The sequence below is a fragment of the Pholcus phalangioides genome, unplaced genomic scaffold (assembly GCF_987345545.1).
Source record: "Pholcus phalangioides strain wild (caught in Gottingen) unplaced genomic scaffold, Ppha-v1.0 ptg000007l_1, whole genome shotgun sequence".
Classification (NCBI taxonomy): Eukaryota; Metazoa; Arthropoda; class Arachnida; order Araneae; family Pholcidae; genus Pholcus; species Pholcus phalangioides.
In genome coordinates this window covers 32,989,552-33,013,803 of record NW_028301600.1, presented here as the reverse complement: position 1 = coordinate 33,013,803, position 24,252 = coordinate 32,989,552, and the positions used below count along the sequence as shown (strand labels likewise).

Below are 24,252 nucleotides of genomic sequence, written 5' to 3'. Positions count from 1 at the left end.
AAGAAATTCTTTTCTTCTGGAATGGAAAATATTTGCCAAAAATTTAATTTTCCCCCTCAAACTAACATTTTGTGGGAAATGAAACAGCTTTCTAGTTTCAACTCGAACAATATTAAAGTGCTGATAGTGATTACAATTAGTGAAGAAATTCCAAAGAGCATATGTGTAAAAATGTATTGGGATTCGAAACCCTCTTTCCCCTAATATTTGTAATACTTATGGAAACATTGGGTTTCAGCATCCCCCCTACCACCAATATTTTTGAGCCCTCCCAATATTTCAGATTAGGGCCACAACTAGATGCTTGGTCCGCTAGGGCCAGCACGCCTTTCTGTGCCTCCTTCTAATGTTGAAGGAGAGGTTAAAGGGTGAAATTTGTGCGCCTCTCCTCTCTGATCCAGCGCCCAGGCACTAGACCCCACCTGCTTCATTAAAATTGAATGATTTTCAAACTCTAAAACTATGGTAGAATAGAATTGCAAACTCAAAAAATTGGTAGTTATAAAAGCAAAAAAAAAAAAAAAAAAATATATATATATATATATATATATATATATATATATATATATATATATATTTTGGTTAGCCACTGACACAGTTAAGTTTGAAAATAAGGAAATTAAAAAAACAGCTAATTTTTTTAGCATAAAATTCACAATTAATTGTCTATCTTCAAATACCTCAATTAAATGTTTAAAAGTTGAAGTACTAGACTTCTCTTTATAAAAATTAACATAAAAATGAACACAAAAAGATCCTCAATAAATAATTAAACAAATAAAATAAAAAGAGGTAATCATATTCAAATAAAATAATCTCATACCAACATATTTTTAGCATCAAAGTTGATGCTTCTAGTGCCAAATTAATGTTTTTGCATACTGAAAAATTTTTTTTTGATCGAAGGTCATTGAAAATCACAACGAAAAATCCAGAAGATATGCTCTCTAGTATTTACTTATCAATATTCTTTCAGCCATTTTTAAAGGGAACATTTAAAAATGGTACATTTATGATGGTACATTTTATACTAGATCTTATTATTTAAGAGAAAAATATTTTATGATGAAAAACTGATTTTGAATCCAAAACAAGCATCTAAAATTCTTTGGACATGAAATCTAATCAAACCTGACCTTTCAAAATCCCAGTTTACCAACTATAACCAATCACATTACATAGGAAAACACTGATACCATTAATATTTCTTTCTTTTGTTTTTTTTTAAATTTCAACTTGGTTAGACTTAACCAAGAAGTAAGAACTTGGTTAGACTTAACTAAGTTCTTACCGAAGTAATACAGTGGAACCCCCTCTTAACGGTCACCCCCTCTTTTATTGTCAAATATATATAATTTGATCCTTGTATAATAAAAGTGTACATTTCAAACCCCTGATTAATGGCAATTCTTCTTTTAAGGTAAAGAAAGTAACCATATGAGAAAGTACATAAAAAAAAAGGAAAAAAAAAAAAGCTATGTGTATCATAAAAAAATGCAAGGAAAATGATTGGGACAGTAAAATGGAAAAATTTATACTAACTTTCTGGTAAATAATCAAGTAATTTTTTGAAGAAATAAGTAGGATGCAAAGATTTAAAGAATTGCCAGTTTAAATTTTTCCAAAATCAAATTTTGCGAAAGTTAATCTAGTGATTGACTGTATTGGTTAAACTTCCACAGTATTAATTCCTAGTAAAAAAAATTGGCATCTCTTTCACTTGCAATGTTTTGACATACTGAAAAACTCTGAACAAAAACAAATTTTACTGTGCATGTACACTAGGGTTGCCTTTATTTTTCAAGTTTTTCCCCATCTTGTACCAATTAAAAAAAAAAAAAAATCAATCAATTTTAGCTGAATCTGACAACTTCTTAGGCAACCCTAAAAGGCCTTGAAGTTGCAACATAGTAAGCAATGCTAATTCCTTACACGAAATTATTAATTCCATTCAAAACTAGTAGGCTATACTGTTTCCTATCACGACCATTTTCTTTTTACTTGTTAGAGAAATTTATGAGGACATCCAGGCAACCCCCAGCAATAGTTTAAAAACATTCTGAATGAAATTCCCAAAAGTTAATTCAAAAAATACCTGAAAAAATATGAAAAATTTGAGAAATATTATGTTTTTTTATAACGCATGCAACTTTCATAAACACATTTTTATACACAGCAATAATTTTTATAGAATCAAAGCATATTATGAACGAACAAACCTTGAGCATTATTTTTCTTAAGAGAGGACTTAGTAGCAGTTGGTTATTTTTTACTGTTTCTGGCAACAATCTGTAAAACAAATTGTTTCTCAGTTTCATTTTTTGTGAGAATGTTAAATCGTTCGGTCAAATGCTTTGAAAGTAGCAGAAAACTTTTAAGTTTGAATACTGCTCTGAAAGAGCAGTTTGTTTACTGAACAAAAATATCAATTATTCAAAAAACAAAATCAGCACAATCCAATAATTCAAAAACATGCTTCAGAAAAAAAATTAAATTGATACATAATGTCACTTGACTAGAAATTTTCCAGTAACATACTGAGACTAAATACTAAACATAATTAGACAGATAAACAATTACAATGATATAACTGTATAAGAATTCAAAAACACTGAAACACACATACTCAAACTCAGAAATACACATACCAACCTAAAATGACTAAATTTTACAACCAGTTATATTTGAGTTGTCATAATTGAAACAGTACTATTTCTTGTATTTTTCATCTTTGTCCTTCACACCATGCTTGAGAATTTGAGTAAACTCTAAATAATTCAGCATACCATTTGCATCAATTGGAGCTTCTTTAAACATCTCATCAATCTTCATACAAGAAATAAATATAAACCAGAATATGCTGTGATTATTAATTCCCATCACTATAATTTATTGAATATCGAAGCTATTATCACGAATAACTAAATATTTAAAGCAGACAGCAGATTAAGTTTTAGCATTTTTTTCGTGGTGTTACCACCAGGGTTGTTTGGTTTAAACCATGTTGGTTTTAAACATGGTTTAAACAAAGTGAGGTTTTTCCCCAAAAAAATCACATAAAAAAAGTGGCCTAAATATAATTTTTTTCCCTTTGAAAATACCATATATGTATATATTGGCTCATTACTAGCCAAAATTTTTCATTCTTACCACATTTTCTGTTTTTGGGGTACATTCTGATGGTATATCTTTAAATATTATAAGTGGCTTTTTCAAAAAAATCTCATAATAGTGGTCTGAATATACACGGGATGGTAACTATTGATCACCCAATAATTACAAGTGATTTCTTGTGAAAAACTAATACAGAAACGCGTTTTCTGTTTTAGGAACTCCCGAATATTTAATGAGCTATAACATTTTGAATTTTTGTGACGTGTAATTTTCTAACGGTCAGTTATGCGCCAAGCACCCAATGCAAGTAAATTTCTTCGCCAGCAATGGATTGTCAATTCTTGAAAATGAACCGAAATATTCAATCTCATTAAAGACCAAGTTCTTCTTTCACGATTGGCACTTTTTCTCTCAATGTAGTGTGATATTATAACCTTGTTATTACGTGGAATTAAATGTTAGCTTCATCCAATATATTGGCAAATTCATCACCAGATTCGTAAAGTGTTAGCCAAATGGGATCTACTTGAATTTTTTTTGCAAAAATGTGGTAATTTGTACTCTTTTCACTATTACGCCAAATTTTTTGAGGGAAGGTACATACAGTGTGTAGTGTTTACCGCGCGATAATATTTCTACTCTGTTGTTTTAATTAGATTACATGGTGATCAATAAAACAGGACAATATTTTTGAGTTATTTTAAAATTTCATCGAAACAGTTATATGTAAAAAGCTTCAACGAAGATTGCAAAAAATGGTAGCTTGATGAAGTTGTGTGTGACTTGTGGAAACAGTAAAATAATAAGAAAGATTTGATCAGAAATGTTTAATCAAACTAGTCATTTTATGAACTAGTGTCTAACACATTTAACACGTTTAAAAAGAAATATGATAAAAATGTTGGGGTAAATCGAGAAGCTATCCATACTTAAACATCCTCACTAAGACAACCATAAGTATTCTTTACGGGCATTGTATAATATTTTATCATGTAGTATATAAATTGTTTGTAATTGCATTTTTAATTGGGTTGCTGTATTTTTGAAATATATGACACCCATATTTGTTATGGGCATCTTTTTATCAGCCACCTTGTTGGGCATTTTGCCTGTTGTGACTTTGTTTGTATTTGTATATGAACTGACATATTCAAAATAATTAGTGGTTCCAGATTTTTCTATTGATCATTCATCGAGTCACATTTTCATACCGATTTCTGCATGTTGTAATGAAAAATTTCCATTTCCTTTTTGACTGCAATTGATTTTTATTGCACTGAAATATTATTAAATTTTACTTCCTTTTTTACAAGAAAGATTTGGACGACTTCAAAATTTATTCCAGCCTGCATGATATGTGCAGAACGTAATTTTTTCAGATGAAGTTTTATTCTAGGGCATATTTATTGGATTTGATTTCGATTTTTGTGGCGCAAGGACCAATTAGATCAAACTGCACCAAAACAAATGACCAATTAAATATAATTGTTCTTGTCATGTCAAGAAAGGAGGCATATTTATAAGAGGGCAGTTTCCCACGTTTTGGATTCAGTACAGCGTTGTCTACTTTAGATTTTCAAGTATTTTTTCCTCTTTGCGGTACTAAATTCTATTGCTTCAGGAATATTCATGCAAATTTTCAAGTTGCTCTGTTTTTATTTTACAGTGTTTTGAAATTGGAACTTTAGTTATAATCACCATGTAGGCCTACATCGTAAATCATTGCTAATTAATCTGTGTTAATTATTTTTCATTAAACAAAGTTTAAAACTCTTTGAAAGTAAAAATGTTCAAAGACTATTCAAGCACTTGTTAAGGCTAAATTAAAAAATTCAAGGACATTCATATTGCAGTTGCTAAAAAAATCTTAATTTTTTTTAAAATTTATATTCAACATATATTTACTCATTTTTACTCTTTCAAGTTTGAAATACTAATTTATTAAAAATATATAATTTTAAAAACAATTATAGTCACTGCTTGTTATAACGACCCCATGTTATAGCGATCATTTCATTACAACAACCGGTAGGGTAAGTCTCAAATGTTTTCATAGATAGACTATCATACTACATTCGATATAATGACCCTCCCAATATAACGCCCATTTTCAATAGGGCGAAGGGGGTCGTTATATTGAACGTTGACTGTATATAGTTCTTATTTCAACTTGTCAACAGTATCAAGTTCTAAAGATCTTGCTTTTAAAAAACCATTGTACACAAATGACTTAAAGCACAAATCATTTTATGTTTGAAACAGAATTGAAATTTGCCTTCGATAAAAAAATCAAAAAGCATATAGTCTTATATGTAGGGTGGCCACATGACCCATATTTCCCGGGGCATTCCTGTATTTTCATGTAATTTTGGCCAACTCAACATTTTTACAAAATGCCCAGTTGTTTTCCCGAGTTCCGACAAAGCCCTCCAAAGCAGAATGTTTTGCATTGTTCTGCAACGAGCCCTCTGCTGATTGGAAATGTTGTGCAGTTCCCATAATTGTGTTCTGTACATTTTTCTTAAAATTCTGCCAGATTATTCTGCAGTAGCACTGATTGTTCCGCGATGTACGTCACAGATTTCGCCATATTCTGCTTTGGGGACAAAGCCTATTTGAATTTTTATTCTTTACTTAAACACAACCCTATAAAACTTTCACAACTTTATAAAATTTATGATAATTATGACTTTAAATATGCATATTCATCTCGCATATTTGTCTCCTGCATTTGGTGAATTTTTGGTTCTTTTTGCAGTAATTGGCAACTTTGCTCACCTTTAGCATCATTTTTGGTGACAATTGGCGATTCCCCATATTTTTATCTAGGAAATATGGTCAGCCTACGAAAATACAACTGACATTTATTGCTTCAAAATATTTAAGCTATTGAAAAAAAAAAAAACTTTAGCACTATGTTTTGCTGTTAGATTTTAGGCAACATTTTTTAAGCACAGAAATACCTCAGGTATGTGTGCTGTTATGCCGCATGTCCTGTTTTGAACATTGCCTCGTAACTCATCGTTGTTGCTCTACTCATTTTCACCCTAGTGCAGAGATGGCATTGACGTATCAAATACCCAGAATTTTGGAAAAGACATATAAAAATTTTGTTCACGCGTCCTTCGAGATGCGTTCTTTCCTAGTTCTAAGAAGAAAAAATGTAGAGAAACCTTCCCCCCACCCCAACTTTTTTTTGAAAGGAGTTGGCTATTCCTTTCAAAAAAAGTTCTGGTTGCCAAGGCGATCACACAGACCTACAGCACAAATATGTATTAAAATTCAAATGCATGCATTGCCAGTTTGGAGGATACATGCAGGTCCGCAACTAGGAGGAGGGAGGGAGTAAATATATAAATGTATGCCTCCAACCGTTAATTAAAGTGGATCCTGCTTATAATTTTTTTCAAAAAAACATCATAAAAACATTGTAAACAGGAAAACACTTTAAACAAGAAATCTTAATGAGAATTACTTATTGTTATAGGACCACGGAAATAAGTTGTACTAAGTGGAAAAACGTTCTAAATGGGAGGAACGTTATACGCGGGATCAACTGTATATTTGTTTTAGATTTATTACATGTGCGGGAGCTTCCCGTGCTAATGAGCTTCTTTCCTACTGTAGACAATGAAAGTAAATGAACCTTTGGAGAAACCATGTTTTTAGAAATGAATTATTTATTTGATTCACAGATACCTTCTTCTCCTACCCAGAACATGGCCCACCCCTCATTCTCAATGAAGAAATATAAGCAGGTGATCAAAGACCTGGGGCATGCTGGAAGAAAGTTTCCTAGAGATACCAGTGAATTATGGGGGGAGGGGGGGAAGGCATAATTTTTTTCAAGAAACATTTTCTTTTGAGGACCCACTTTCATTCAAAAAGGACCCAGATTTTTCAAATAATCTGGGTCCCGGGACCCAGATAAATTAGAGTACAGTGGCATTTCTGCTAGTGGAACATACACTGGTGTAAGAAATTAGAAGAATTTGCAGACTTGGTCGATTATCTCTAGAACTACTGCACCGATTTTAATGAAATTTGATATGTACATACATTGATACAATACAAAACAAATAGCCATTCAATAATTGTAATACACACGCATGATCGTGCGTAACACTCGTTGGAGTCGGAAGGTATGAAACAGCAGTTGCAGAATAAACAAAAAAATTGGTTAATAGGGGGTATGGTCCCCTCTTACAGATATACAGGTCTCGCAGCGTGATTTCATACTTGAAATAAGGCCGTTTATCATTTCCTGTGGCAATTGGTCCCACTCGTTCAGCAACGCTGTTTTCATTCCCTGGATGGTTCCTGGAGGGGGGTTGTGAGTTGCAATTGCCCTCCCCAGAGCATTCCAGACATGCTCTATAGGGTTAAGGTCTGGAGATGTGGTTGGCCAATCCATCCGGCGAATATCCTCACTCTCTAGAAAATCGTCGAACAGAAGAGCTCTATGTGGCCTCGCGTTATCGTCCATTAAAATGAACTCAGGGCCAACTGCACCCCTGAAAAGGCGAACATAGGGCTCCAATACCTCATCCCTATACCTCACACTAGTCACAGTGCCTCTTTCAAAGACATGGAGAGGTATGCGGCCATCCAACATGATGCCTGCCCAGACCATTAAACGTCCTCCGCCATAATGGTCAATTTTGCGGACATTGGAGGGTAGGTAGCGGGTCCCTGGTTCTCTCCATATGAACGTACGGCGAGAATCGGTGCTTAGGCTGAACCGGGACTCATCAGTGAAGAGAACGGTCGCCCATTGATCCATACTCAAATCTCTATGCTCTCTGCACCATGATAAACGGACTCTCCTGTCTGTAGAAGTGAGCAGGACGCAAACAGCAGGTCTTCTTGCAAACAACCCTCTCTCATAAAGTCTTTTGGAAACAGTCACCCTTGATACACGGGTTACTGTGGCTGCATACAAGTCACGAGAGAGCTGAGAAGCTGTAGCACTCCTGTTAAGCCTCGCTATAATCGACAAATGGCGATCTTCTCTGGCCGTCGTGGCTCTTGGACGACCTTGCCCAGGCTTTCTCTCGATGGATCCGGTATCCTGGAACTGTTTCCATAAGTTACACACGGCGCTGGGCGTTAAATTGAACTCTCTACAAATCTGGACTTGAGATTGGCCTGCTTCTAGCCTCCCCACAATTCGCTACCTCATTCCATCATCTAAACGTTGGTGGTTACTAATTTTTACTGTTACAATTTGAAATTAACCGATTGCTGCAAAATAACACCAAGAAATTCGCTGAGGTGTGCTAGCCAACAAAATGTGTCTTAACTTACGCGCGCTTATAAAGCCTGTTTCTCTACTGGCTCCGCCTACACACACGTGTACGCTTACGTATTTGGCGTACAAGATTTGCATTTTTGTCTAGAAGCAGTGGTTTTACATTCAGTTCTTTTCCTTTCATGAAATTCGATAAAATATGCAAATTCTCTTAATTTATTTCACCAGTGTAGTTGAGTGGGGCACAAGAATATTGAAGGAAGAAGTTTGAAACCAAAATTAATTTTCAAGCACCTATAAGCACTTAAGCAATGAAGGATTTTCAAGGACTATAATGAACCCTGTAACCTAAACATATCATATTTACCTAGTTTTTATCACAGTTTTTGCAGAATAGCTTCCAATTAAGCATATCAAGAGTAACTGCATAAAATATCTTTATTATATGGTTAATAATATTAAGAATTTTTCAAACACAAAATAATTCTTTGAGTTACACAAAAAAAAATTTCAAAAGTTTGTTTTTATTAAAATGTAAGAAATATTTATAGATTAATTAATGTGTGCGAGAATAGTGTTCATTACATTAATGAACATTTTATTTTCATTAATTAGAAGTTTGATTTTTTTCAGAAATTAGTTTAGTAAGAATTTTTGCACATCTTCATGATCGAAACAAAGAAATTAAAAATTTGAAATTTTGAAAAGAAAGAGTCTGACCAAAAAACTTGGAGCAATCGAATCTGAAAATATTAAATTATGTTATGAAAACAATAATGTAATATGGTAACTGTAGAATGCAACATAATATACATTTGCATTAAAATAATGTAAAATGATTATGAACGGTTACTTACATGAATTATATTATATCTCAGATGTTGTCAATGTCACCCAAAAATTAAAAAAATGTATTCTGACAAAGACTGAGATTGTATTTAATTTGTGAAACTGCAAAATTCTTTACTATATTAGGCTAATGCCCCTGATCTGGGCCACCACACCAACCAAATAGATAACCATAAAAAGTAGACGACTTGAACAATGAAATAAAAGCAAACTGATGCTTCTTGCCTAATGACATTATTGCTTCTACACGCATTCAAGTGCTACATTTTTTTCCCCATGTTTTGAAATATTTAACCTTTCAATTGAGGATTGTTTAAATTTAATTTAAAACAAATTTTTTGGAGTTGTGTTCCTCCCCCCTCCTCTTTTTAAAATATTAATCATTAAAAATATCTACAAAGCTTACATCTGAATCTTTGAAATGATCACCCATTGTTTTGAGCAGTTCCCTGAGATGCTTCTCATGGATATATCCACTGTTCTTTTCATCAAAACAAGCAAAGGCATTTTTGATAACATCTTCTGGATCAGTTCCCTGTAACCGCTCCCCAAACAGAGTTAAGAACATGGTGAAGTTCAACGGACCAGGTGCTTCCTTCATCATACTATTTAGGAGCTCCTCATCAGGATTTTTTCCTAAACATGTGAGAAATGAGCAGGCTATTATCTTGCTGCTACAAGATACAAGCATTCAATAGATGCATTGTATCTGTAAATGTTATTAACCCTTTAACACCGCAAAAAAAATTTGTATTTGTATTCCCACCCCTCTTTTTTTTTGGTAAGAAAAAATTAGTTTAAAATTAGTTTAAAACATATTTATTGACGAATTATTATCTCTCTGCCAATTGCATGATTTTAAAAGATGTAACATCGTTTGTGATTTATTAAAATTTTAATCTTTACAGTATTGTTTTGATTGCTCATAAATGATTGAGCAGTTAAAGGGTTAAACAGCAAGATTTTACCAGTCTGCAGTGAGAAAACAAAAATTAAGATAAAAAGCAATTTCAATTAATAGTAGTTCTGTGAAACATTAGTAGCAAAACAGACAAATTTTGCTATAGGTATTGGTATAATACATAACTTAGTTATAATATTCAAAAGGCAAAACTGTTGTAAAATAGAGACAGTTGCCAATTAGTGCAAACAGTCACCAATTATCATAAAGCAGTTTGTTCAACTATCTGTTATTACTACACTCAACTGTCAAACCAAAATCACAGCAAGAAAAGAATCACCATCGGGATGAAAAATGGGATATATGATCATCCAACAGACCATACACGACCCTGGCTCTGTCCCTCCTGGGATATAATATATGATCACCCAGCACATAAGTCCTCATTCAACCATCCAGAGGTCAAACAAGCACCTCTTGTTCGGTGAATTTGATTTTCTCTCCCAAAATTTTGGGAGATTTAACAACTTTTTGGTTCCAGGAGATTGAATTGACATTCTGCAGTCTTTAGGAAAATCTGGGAGTGTTAGCAGCTATGCATCTTACATAGGAAAGAATGAATTTTTGTTGAGAAATCATTATTACACTAAAAAAGTCTAGAAATTTTCTTCAAGTTAAATATTTTATAGTACAGTGGAGCATCAATTTACCACACAGGTTGAAATAGGCTTGAAGGTCTAGGGGGTGGGGGGGTTGATGATGATGTCAATACATATACACAGGTCACCATAGGCGTACGCAGAATTTTCTCGAGGGCGGTTCAGATTTTTTTTCCTTCTGAGGGGGGGTTTACGTTTTTTCCTGCAAAATAACACTGTAATCTTGGCTACATACGCCAATGCAGGTCACCCATACACATCTTTGATGCTGGGGGTAAGTTTTATTCCATAAATGTGCTCATAATCTGAAACACTTGTATATTGAATCAAACTTCCCTATCAGAAATAACGGAAACTCAAAAATGATTCATTCACAACTATATATCTTCCTCATGTCAGCAACAATTATTTTTAAAAATAAAGTGCAGGTTGATATATTTTATCTCATTGCATTTCTACGGATTTTATATCAACAAAGACATGAGTATTTTCGGAATGATATGCAAGTGAAGTTACATTAACACACAACAAGAGGGTAAGACAGTCTTTCATGGGCTTGTGCTATGAACACCACTACCATAGTCAGTGGTGTCTCAATAAATATAACTGTTTTAACAAAATTTATATAACTGTTGAAGTTTTTCATTAATAGACATATGAGAAAATACAATAAATTATTTAATCTGGTCTTTCATTAAAATAATGAAAGGAGTTAAAAAAAATTGGCCCGGACCCTCAGTGCATTAAGATAGTTCTCTCTTTCACTGCAGAAAACACTGATTGCTCACTTAGCTGTAATCATGTGACACTTAATAGACTATATGATGTGGTGGAGCTTCACAAATGATTGGCATTAAAAACGACTATGCAGAGTACGTGCGCCAAGCGACTGGAAGAAGAAAAAACATACAGTGATACCTTGATTTTCACCGATAATCCATACGAAAACAATCGACGAAATCCGAAACTGACGAAAACTGAGGCAATTATTTCAATATCAATTAATTCCACATGTAAATCCAATTAATTCGTTTTAGACTCTCCAAAATAATACAAAAAACACATTTTATAGAGAACAAAAAAAATAGTGTTTAGTACTAAAAATAATAATTTCTTATTATTTTAAAAATGAATATAAAAGACTAATGTAAAGAATAAATGAAAATTTAACATGGAATTTACATTTTTGTACCTTTCTGAAGACTCTTATTAGCATATGGAAGACAGCAAGAAGGGAGAGAGAGAGAGGTGCAGATATTATTGTTTGGAAGGGAGAATCTCCCTGCATAAGGATCTTAGTTATATAGGGTCACTTCTTGGGGCACAATCTGAGTTCACTTGAATTAGAACACAAAATTTTCGGCCCCAGACATATCCAAGCTTGCATTTGCACTGTGCTTAGTAACACTGTGCATTCCAGTACACCTTTCGAATTTTTCAAACCAGACTCTGTTCGTAATAAGTGCACTTGTGCGAGGCATTTTTCTTAATGAGATTGGCATACATCAGTTTCTGCCTTTTCACATATGATGGCCTCTGAAACAGAATTGCCATCTAACTGTTTCTGATTGATCCAAATTAGTAATAACTGTTTGACATCTTCAATTGCTTGCGATCTCTATTTCGTTAGCACATTCAAACCTTTTGTTACATTAGCCTTCTTTATTGCTTCTTTTTTCGCCATAATGGAACCTATCGTGGATGGTGACGTCCCACCCATACTTCAAACTACAGCAATTTTAATGCCACTCTCGTATTTTTCAATGATTTCCTTCTTCAACTTGATCGTGTTCTTGGCCTTCTTCTTTGAAGAGCTGCTGACTTTGGAAATTTTCTTTGGTTCCATGGAATTGTTTGGCTAGAGGCACAAGGTGATGCTCACACAAGAAATGCCACACTGAGCAGGATAATGAAAATTAGCAGCGAAGTCAAGTGAGCAAAGGTGGTCAAGTGTGGCACATAGATGAAATCTGAAGCAACTGACAGAAACCGAGACAAATTTTTTGCAGAAAAAATTAACGAAAACCGACAATAACCGAAGTCAACGAAAACTGAGGTATTACTATAGTTGTTGTGAGCCAGTGTGTATATATGTTGATGTCATTTCGTGTGTTGTGTATTTTTGTAAATAAATTCATGTTGTGATTGTTGACATGCAGTATATTATGAGTGTAGAGTCAGATATGTGTTATCCACCAACACAGCCAGCAGCCAAAATGTGGTGATCCTTTGTGGATGATGCCAGAACATTAACCCTCGACATTACACACATTCAGATAAATCTTTTGAAAATGGGCAGGGCCTGTTCGGGAAAGACGATGCTTTCCCCCATTCTCACCAGCAGGGAGCTGGATTTTTGGTGATTAGAAATCCTCCCATCGCAACAATAGTCAATGATTTGAATCGGCCTATTGCGGGTTAGCCACAATTTCCTCACTGAGTGTTTAAAAGTTTACGAAACACAGGAAATCAAATTCCCCTGATTTTCTGGAGAAAAATGAAAAATTATCATTTCCACTACTTTTTTTTTACTTTTTTGATTCATACAAAAAGATCATTGTTTTAATTGAAAGATATAAATCAATATTATTACATGAAAATCTCGATTATCAACGTTTTTACATTCACAACAGAGTATTTGATTGCAAATAATGAAATTATTTACAAGCTTATGGAAATATCACATGAAAATATCTAGTAAAGCTCGTTTAATGGTGTCATTGAATGGTGGTGGTTTTGAATGGTGTCACTATCCCGGATTCAACTAGGGTCACCGATTTGGGAATTCTCATTGACGAGCGACTTAGGTTTTCTGAACATTGTTCAGCGGTGGTCAAAAAAGCGAATAAAATGCTTGTGGTCTCATTTTCAAAAAGGTCTCTTCGCGTTCTCCTAAAATCATTCTTCCGCTTTTTCATGGCTTAGTTCGTCCTGGACTAGGTTATGCTGTAAGGTTTTGGAGACCATACCTACAGAGGGACATGGACTTGGTTGAAGGGGTGCAGAGAAGAGCTACGCGTATCCTTATTGGCACACAGGGCTTGAGTTATGAAGAGAGACTTCATTTTTTGAATATGTTTACATTGGATGAACGCAGGTGTCGAGGAGATATGATCGAAGTGTTTAAAATTTTCAATGGGATGGATAGGATGGACCATGAACTTTTAGTACACCGCCAATCGACTGCTTTTACTAGGGGACACCAGTATCGATTGGTGAGGGACAATGCAAGGTTATGGTGTCGCAGGGAATTTTTCTCGAATAGGGTTGTTAATAAATGGAATAGCTTACCCCCGGAGGTAGTAAATTGTAACACAATTGACACGTTTAAAAAGAAGTACAATAAACATGTTGGGGTAAATCGAGAAGCTATCCATTCTTAGAATAAGACAACCATAAGTATTCTTTATGGGCATTGTATAATATTTTATCATGTGTATATATTGTTTATAATTTGTGTTAATTGCATTTTTAATTGGGTTGCTGTATTTTTGAAATATATGACAACCATATTTTTATGGGCATCTTTTTATCAGCCACCTCGTTGGGCATTTTGTCTGTTGTGGCGTTGTATTTCTATTTGTTTGTAAAAAAATTACAAAATTATCGCAGTTTTCCATAATGAAGTCACGGCTTATATAACTTTCAAAGTTTATCATTAGCTCTTATACGTCAGATTCAAAGTCGCAGCCTGTCCGATAACATTTCCTTAGTGCGTTCTAACTTCGAGAATTCCAATAAATTGTATAAATTTTCACTCGAGAAAAATGTTTAATGTTTACTTATTTATTTACTTTTTAATCAGTAATGGTAAAAAAATTACTAAAAAATGTACGAAACAATTTTAATCTTTTTTTTTTTTTAATTCTTTGACAAAAATTATATGCATCTTACACGAGGCTTCAATGTCCTTGACCAGCACCTCCTAGATATAGAAGGTCTCTGCATTATTTGCCATAAACGTCTCTCTCTCATTCACACAGACTACCTAGAAAGTTTGCCACATTTTGAAACACAACATCCTATTTCATTTCTTATTTTGGCGTAGAATCTTCCTGATTGGCTCACAAATACTGTATAGTGATTTGTGTGGGGCATAGAAATCGCCAATTCTGAGCCCGATCATTTCTTTTCCTTACAACAATGATACTGGCACGAGCAGGGAATTTTTTTTCCTGAATATTGAGGGAAAATGGACTACTTAAACATTTGTCAATCACGGAAAGAACAGGCAAGATTACGTCCAAAGAGGTAAATATGATCATAGGTGTAGGCAGGATTTTTCTCTCAGGGGGAGGCGTTTAAAAGTTTAATATCTTCTTGGGGGGTTACGCTTTTTCCAGCAAAATAACACTATTATACTGGCTCATGGGGGTGGTTAGACCTTTCGCTTAAACTCAGTAATGTGATAAATTTGGATTGGAGGATTATGCAGGTTTGGGAAAATGTCACTTCAAAAACTTCAAAGAACTGGCTGCAATGTAGGGCCAACCGTTTCACAATTTTAAAATAACTATGGTAATATTCAAATTTGATGTTTGCACAGAATGTGAAAAATGCGCAATGGATACTAAAATTTTGAGGTTTTTCAAATGCATCAGCAGTGTAATAAACTTGATTTATAGAGTGAGGTTATTGAGGAAATAATGCGCATAGATAATGATGAGAGATGGTAGGTGATATTTACTCATACAATATTGTTTGTTGAGACCAATACAAAAGAATGTGTTTGAATGTGACAGACTGTGATCAATGATAGTTGAGGGGAGAGTTTGTTCCATTCAACTATAGGTATGAGGAAAACAAACTATATTTAAAACAGTCAGAAGAAACAGAAATAGGACTTAATTTTTGGGGATGGTTCAGTCTGTTAGAGAGATAGAATGGATGGCTTAGTTACAATATCAAAATTTAAATGAAAACAGATAATTTTATACAGCATTATCTTAGTGGAAAATTTTATATAGCATTATCTTAGTGGAAAATTTTAAATAGCATTATCTTAGTGGAAAATTTTAAATAGCATTATCTTAGTGGAAAATTTTATACAGCATCAGTTTAGTGAGAAATAAGTCAGTTTATGATGAGAGGGTGAAGGGGGATTCCTTTTACTATGAAAAAAAATTCAGCTCAAGGGGTGGGGGTTTGAGGTTCATAGTTATTTCGAAACGTAAGTTTCTATATCAAATCCATTTCTAAACTAATTATCATCTGAAAGTTTCAAAAAATTGAAAGAAAATCAAATATAGAAGAAATAATTGAGTAAAAGAAAAAAAAGTGATAACTCTATTTTTGGACATGGAAAAAAAACATGGCAGACGACAAACAACTTCAATAATCCTCTTTCATCACAACACTTTGCACATTTGCTCCTCGAGATAGCAGTTCATTGCAAGGGATAATAGCATTGTTACCATGTGCTTTCTGTATTGTGTAGCCGTACAGAGCACCCTACAATGGCATGATCTCTTCTGATTATTGGAGGAGGAGCTCGTTAACTGCATGGGTGACAGTTTAAACACAAAGAAAGTAGGGGAAGGCAACTGATCAGGTCAGCCAGATATATACAGCACTGTCCAGATTCACCACAACTTTGAGCAGATATATATGGTGCTGCTCATTGAAGGGTTAAATAATTGGCATGTAGCTGAGTAAAGGTAGGCCAGATTCTTATATACACTTTCTTATGTGTCCTCTGGGGTGTTAAGAGTGCAATTCCATTCTTATATTAGTATTGAAGTTTACATGGTCATAATGAGGGATCCAAAACCTGTAAATTCTGGATGAGAAAGTTGAATCACAATGTGATCATGCTACTGTGAAAGTACCAAATTTTTGGCCGAACAATGTGAAACTATTTTTTGTTCAACTCAAGTCCAGTTTCAGGGTGTCTAGTATTACTGTTGAGCAGACAAAATTTGACACATTAGTTGTGTCATTAGACGCTGAAATACTGTCACATGTTACTGACGTAGTTTGTGGTCCTCCATCAGATCGGTCTTATTCTCACCTAAAATCCTGTTTGTTTTCAGAATTTGAAATTTCTCATAAAAAAATTTAAACATTACTTGAGGATGTTGAGTAAGGGAATCGCTCACCCCCAATGCTGTTAAGGCAAATGAGAGATCTCAGTGAAGGTCACATTCAAGGTAGTGCCACTATCTGATATGACGACTGAAAGTGATGCCAGAGCATTGGTACATGGGTGAATTGCATGATTTGGTATGCCTCAGAAGATAACATGCGCGGAATGGACAGTTTGAAACTGGTTTTTTTCATGCTCTTTTCCCAAATGCTTGGCATCCAAATTGCAAGGACGGCTGCATATACTTCACAGTGCAATGGAAAGGTTCCATAGGCAACTTAAGCAAGCTTTGATGTGCCACATGATAAAACAAGTCCTCAACTCAGACTGGTACAAGGTTCTCCCATTGGTCCTTCTTGGGTTAAGGTCAGCATACAGGAGTGACCTTGATGCTTCAACAGCCCAGCTGACTTATGGTTCTGCACTTCATCTTCCTGGTCAGCTGTACGACAAATCAGTCATTGTCCAACCCTTCCGACTACATTGCCCAATTGCAGAGGATCATCATCACGTCAAAAATCCTGTGTGGCATGGACTTCCAAAGATCTATTCTGAAGAAGCTCACCACCTGCACTCATGTCTTCATCTGCCATGGCCTTCATGAAGTCTCTTCAGGTCCTGTACGAAGGCCTATTCTGTGTTGTGTGTAGATTGACCATGGACTTTATAGTGGAAGTAAATGACAAAGAAAAGGTGGTCAACATTGACAGATTAAAGCCGCTATTTCTGCTGTTGGATGAAGTCGTTCAGGATGACTCATCACGTTCCAGTGATAAGAACTTACATCTCCCAATACGGTCACAAGGTTCGGTTTTGTCTCTCAAATAAAGTGTGAGATTGACGGTGGGTTTCGCCAATGCTTGGCGTTAAAAGCGACTATGTAGATTACGCTTGCCAAGCGACTGGAAGAAAAAATATATATATATAGCTGTTGCGAGCCAGTGTATATATGTTGTGCCCGAGTGTGGTGCAGTGGTAAGATGCTCATCTTCCACTACGAAGGTTACCGCCAAGGTCCATGGGTTCAAATCTGGGCATAGAACGTCAAAAACAAGTTCTTTACCTGCCAAGTCTGAGATGACTACTGATAGATGGCGCCTTCATTTCACACCCAACTCCACTGATTGAAAATTGCGTATGGCGATATATGACCAGAGTTGGTATGCAGTAAAGTAGTGTATATACACTGCTCAAAACAATTAGGGGAGCAAGCAAAAAAGTGAAGAAAACCGTGCGAGACAGCCACGCATTGGCATACAATGGATAGTACACGCATATCAATGCGCAATACAGAAAAAAGACGTAAAAAAATTTGGAATTAAGCTTTAATTCTTCGAAAATATGGAAAAAACATGAAAAGATGATTTAGGGCAACAATTTGGTTACATGTAAACGATAAAAAAAAAGTACTGTTTAGACATGATGCATGAGTTTTAATAGGGCGTGTGGTCTCCTCGAACAGCTAAGACTGCTGCACACCTGTTTGCCATGGATGCGATGAGGTTATCGATCAGACTTTGGGGAATACTGTTCCACTCCTCAAGAAGTGCAATCTGCAAGTCTCGGACAGTAACAGGCGGCCTTGGTCGCGCAGCAATGTGTCGTCCGAGCATGTCCCAAACATGCTCGATTGGATTCAGGTCAGGAGAGCACGCTGGCCATTCTATACGCTGTATTGTTTCAGCTTCAAGCATGTTCTCCACCAGACGAGCTCTATGCGGTCGGGCATTATCATCCTGGAAAACAAAGGAATCTCCAATGGCTCCAGCGTAAGGGATGACATGAGGTCGCAGTATCTCGTCTGCATACCTTCGGGCCGTCAAAGTGCCATTCCGAATGATATGCAGGTCCGCACGTCTGCCTATGCTGATTCCACCCCATACCATCCAACCAGCTCGTCTGTATTGTGACCTTTCATGAACGAATGCGGGGTTATTTCGAGTGCCCCTGTCCCTCCATACCAGAACACGTTGGGTGTCACACTCCAGACTGAATCGGAACTCGTCTGTAAACAGCACTTGGCTCCAATCATGTTGCTCCCAATCTCGATGTTCAGCAGCCCATCTTCTTCGGGCCGCACGGTGGCGTGGGGTCAACAGAATGCAGACCATTGGCCTACGTGCATAGAGCCCTCCCTCATGAAGCTGATTACGTACTGTTTGGCTGGACACCCTTTGTCCTGTTGCCAAGAGCAACCGTCTTTGCAGCTGCGTAGCATTCTCTGTTCTGTTTCGACGGGCTGTTAACCGCCTATACCGGTCATCAGTTGCTGTAGTGGCGTGTGGCCGACCTTGCCCTGGTCAACGTCTAACATTTCCTGTTTCTTGGAATTGATTCCACAGCCTTGCAACAACACTTCTGGCGACTCCAACAGCGTCCGCGACACTACGTTGTGTTTGCCCGGATTCCAGTCTGCCTATAACACGCCATGCCATGGATTCCAGTAAATCACATTGTTGAGACATCCTCAAGTCACCTTGTCTCAAAGAAAAAATACTGCGCAATCGAATTTCACAGTTACGGCAGTAAAACAGACGTTCCTGCAACATCCCGATTTCTGCCCTTATCTCCTTTTTCTGGTTTTTGACGTCATGAACTTTGATTTGCATATGAAGTTTTCTTCTTCCGTTTCCTGCTAGGCTTTAAATTATGGATGATTCATTTTATGTTACTTATCGGTACACATCTTTGCGTAATTTTGTTAAAACCATGTGCTCCCCTAATTGTTTTGAGCAGTGTATGTTGATAACGTTTCATATGTTGTGTATTTTCTGTAAATAAATTCATGTTGTGATTGTTGACATGTCGTATATTATGAGTGTGAAGTTAGACATGTGTTATCAACCAGCAGCCCAAAACAACAACACGAATATGCCAAGTGCACAAAGCCTCTCATCGACTTGTCCTCATCTAGGAGGTTTTGGTATACATATGGATCGTTTATTTCAGAAAGGGCATGTCACATTTTTAAAAATTTAAACTAGACACATAAAACTGAAGACACATAAAACTGTTCGTATCTACTCCCACAGTGGCCATTCCTATAAATAAATAAATTTTAAAAAAAAGTGACTTGTGCCCTTTCTGAAATAAACGATTCATATGTAGGGGAAAGTAGGGAGGAGTGGAACAGTTGCTTTCACATGTAAATAAATTACTTTAATTTGCTCTAGTTTTTTCCCCAATGTATGAAGCTTTTACTGCTTAACATCTATTGCGAACATACTTTGGACAAAGAAGACTTACCTTGTTATAAATTTAAAAAAAATCATTTTCACCATTCAAAAGGTACATTTGATTACATTATTAAAATGGTTTCACAAAATTTGAATGATTTTGTGAAATAATTTTTTAGTTTCATAACTTTTTGAATTCAAATTGGACGGATAATAGTAAGAAGAGAACATTTCTAAGTATAATTGAGGCATTGATAGACAGCTTAAAAGCTATATATTTTGTGTTTGAGACTTTTTTATACATGAATACACTATAGGGAGGAATGGGACATCCTCAATTTTATTTCTTTAATTGGCTTATTAGTTTGAAAATATTTGATAATGTGACAATTAAATAGTTTTCTTGTATTTAGAGGCATTAAAAATTTCAGATGTTTTCATTACTGTTTTTGATGAATCTATAGTAATTTTTTGTTCTCTTGAACAGATACAATTTTTTTTTCTTTAAATTTTTCATATAGTGTGCTATTATTTTATTTAAATCTGGTCATAGGAATATAATTTTTTAAAGCTTTATCAATGTTGTGATTTACGATTTGAACAGTTCTTACAATTATAAATTTAGTTTAACCCTTACAGCAGCAATCCAGAGATATCTCATCAAACTTAATCTGCTTTATTTCAGTTACCCGAAATATCTTGGGGTACTATCTCCCGAATGTCTCTCACTCTTTTATTTTCAATGTGGCAGTTTTAATGCAGATCAGGAAAATTTTAAAACTCGCTTGAAGGGTTAAATTTATTGCACTTCAATGTTAATTAAATTTTTGCTTTTTAATTATTGTTCCATTCTTCCCATTCCAATATCTCACTCCTGCCCATATTGGAGGGAGGAACAATGTTTTTGAAAATTTAAATTTCTCATAAATAATAGATTATTACTTATTTAGGAGTGTCATATATTTTTTTCTCATATCAGAAGCAACAAAGTTCTTGATTTATCATTTACAATGTTTTATACTTTACAGAAAATTTTTAAAAAATATTTTAGTGAAAAATGTCCCCCCCCCCCCAACTAGTATTGAAAGATATCAATAGTTCATCAAGTGAAAAATCTGTTCAACCTTCTAAAATTTTTTGCTCATATTGTCATGTTGTTAATCGAATCAAAATTTGTTAACAATTTTTACTTGTCTTGTGAAACACTCGTAGTCCAAGGTTAAATTGTATTTAATTTGAAGTAGTGGCAATCAAAATTGGACTGCACCTTTTAGTAATTAAATGTCTAATTTGTGTGTGTGTTGTAAATTTATTTGTAGTAATGCATTTTTCACATGCAAATAAAACGATTTGTATTAGACAGACTTTTGATAAGCAAGAAAAAGTATGAATACCACAGAATGTGGAATGCACGAATTTCCGTAAGAAATAACTAAAGTGCCCCAGAAAACATAATTTACTTTATTTTGCCAAATAAAAGACAAATATATATATATATATATATATATTCTAATTTTAATTCTATTAGCCAAAAAAATTTTCAAAATATCATTTCCTCTCAACTCAGCAGAATAAAGTTCATTTGTAATAACACTGGGGATTAGTTTGATGTAATAGACAACTTTAAGAAATCCATAGTTGGCAACAGCTACCAGCCTTAACTTTCAAATATTTTCCACAGAGTTTTTTCGACAACAAAAATAATTATTTTCTGTTTGAAAGAGGTGAGTTTATTTCACAAGTTGTATTTTCTATTATTTCCTGCATCTCTTGTTTATTGTTCACAGTTTATTTATGTTGAAAGTTTGTTTGTACAGAGTGATTGATTTTTCACTGTCGATTATGTTTGGACTTATGTGCTGCATTGGCAAAAATGTAGTGGAACAAGCACTTTTGTTTAAGGCTCAGACCTAAGTGCTTTCAGAAACGTTTTTGCTATTTCAGCCATTTTCTGTGGTGTTTCCCCCGATGAAGAACCCAGAGATGGCTTTGTTTCTTCGATTCAATTTTCTACTTTGTTTCGACTGAATATTTTAAATTACTTTCTTATTTCGTTTTTGCACTAAGCTATTTGTTTTCAAATTTCATCTTCGCTGCTTTTTTAGCACACTGTATATTCAGGCTGCCTTAGGTGCTAATATTGGTATGTTATGTATTTTTTTTGTTTTAAAAACTCTTTAATCTGATTTAAAATATTTGTGCTCATATGTAACATACACAAACAGTATAACAATACTAATGGTATGTATATATAAACAAAATGTATTTAGAAAAAGGCATTCTATCCTCATTTTAAAGGAAAAATATGTTTATATGATAACTGTAACGTCTCTTTAAATGTAATTTATTTCTTATGTTAATAGCAAGGGAAAATAACTTTTATGAATAATGAAAAAATCAAAAATGAAGAATTAAATGAGAAAAAATGTCTCAAGTTTATATCTTTAATAATCAAAATTACCAAGAGATGCCAGCATGTCATGCAAATCTTCTTTATCAATTAGTCCATCTCGATTGTGATCAATTAAGTTAAATGCTTCTTTGAACTCTTGAATCTGTGCTTGATCAAACATTCCAAAAACATTGGAAGTGATACGTTGTGCACGTTTTTTATTAGCAGCATGCCCTCTAGATCTGCGGTTTGACATACTGACAAAATTTAAAAAAACATGTTATCATATATTCATAAATCATATTCAAGATGCAATAAAACTTCATTAATTCATTCACACGTTAAATACTTAATATACAATTTTAATACTTTCAGTATTTAAATTTACAAAAATGTATAATTTGGTTATTGCTTCTTATTGAAACAAAATTGTAGATACTAGGGTTACTATACACATGCATTTCAGATGTAGGTGTATATCATACATTTCATACATTTTTAGAATGTAACACAAACTCACTACAACGATACTCAATATGACGTTTATTCCCTATACAACAATATTTTTCAAGTCTTATTTGGAAATGTCTATACTCTAATGTTAAACTGCTGCCTCTCGATATAACAATAAATCCCTCTACAACACAGTATTTTTTCTTGGTCTTCTGTGAAGTATCATTACATCAAGATTTCATTGTAGTTCTCTTTTGCCTGCATTTCAAGGCCATGTAGAATAAGGTATTAAAAAAAAATCAAAATAGAATTACTGGATGTGTAAGAAAAAAATGTGACAATGTTTCAATTCATGATGTTTTAATCTCATATTTTCTATATAGTGTTGAAAAGATGGTGCAAAAACGATTTGAATAACAATTATTGTGCAAATTTATTTCATTCAAACTTTGAACATGTCTTTTTTTTGAATGATAATGAAATATTTATGCGATAATAGTAACGATAAAAAATTCATAGATGATCATATCTTTTTGTGATATCTGAATTAAAAAATTTGAGGAAATGTGGAAAAGAACTGCATTAACTAATGGAAAATGCATCTTTTATTTTTTTTATTTCAAATACACACACAATTAGACAAAAATACAAAAAACACAGTGAACATCAATACACAAAGCAGTACAATATAGACAAAATAAAAATGAGAAAAAATAAACACATACACTTTGTGATCTATAGGAATTTTTCAATCCTTCCATTAGGTCTAGATGGGACATATATACTTACAGTTGTTACAATGCAACAGCATTGGTTACTATGGTATTTTAGTCGGTTAATATAATACAGTTGAATCCTATTATAACGAACTCCAAGAGACCAAAGAAATCACTTCGTTAAAACAAAAAATTTTGTTATAAAGGGATTCCAACTCTTTACATTGTTCCTATGCAAACTTGTCTTAGAAATTAGAAAAGAGTTTGTTAAAATGAGATTTTTGGTATTCAACTGTATATAACGGTATTCAACTGTATTGCACTCGTTAGGACTGGGCGATATTTAAAATTTTACATTGTGATACATCATCAACTTTACATCACGATATAATGATGTATCGATATATGCAGAGCTCCGACTCAAAAAAATTAGAAAAAGTAGGACATGGGGGAGGATAACCCCTAAAACAACATAATCATAACCTTACGGGGAAAAACTCCAAAATTTATTTATTTTTATTTTTAACAATGTTTTAAATTAAATTTTTATTTCTTAATCCTAATTCAGTATCCTACAAGATTGACTCAAGCCAAAGCCAAATTATTGGAATGATTTGGTTGCCAAAACATTGTACTAGCACACACAACCACAGATA

At 34.2% G+C, this 24,252-nt stretch overlaps 1 protein-coding gene across 2 annotated transcripts in view; it reads right to left on the bottom strand.

Annotated features, from left to right (window-relative positions):
- Positions 1-593: 593 nt before the first annotated feature.
- LOC149085202 (myosin regulatory light polypeptide 9-like) overlaps positions 594-24,252 on the bottom strand; it is a 41,226-nt gene continuing 17,567 nt past the window's right edge. The window contains exons 2-4 of one of the 2 annotated variants that reach the window (XM_089233065.1): positions 22,497-22,684; positions 9,621-9,850; positions 594-2,826 (exon numbers count right to left, since the gene is read on the bottom strand). In XM_089233065.1, the coding sequence (XP_089089191.1) occupies positions 2,710-2,826; positions 9,621-9,850; positions 22,497-22,683 (534 nt within the window). In that variant the 5' untranslated portion in view covers position 22,684 and the 3' untranslated portion in view covers positions 594-2,709. The remainder of the gene's footprint in view (positions 2,827-9,620; positions 9,851-22,496; positions 22,685-24,252) is intronic. The other variant, XM_089233066.1, reaches the window with a different exon arrangement.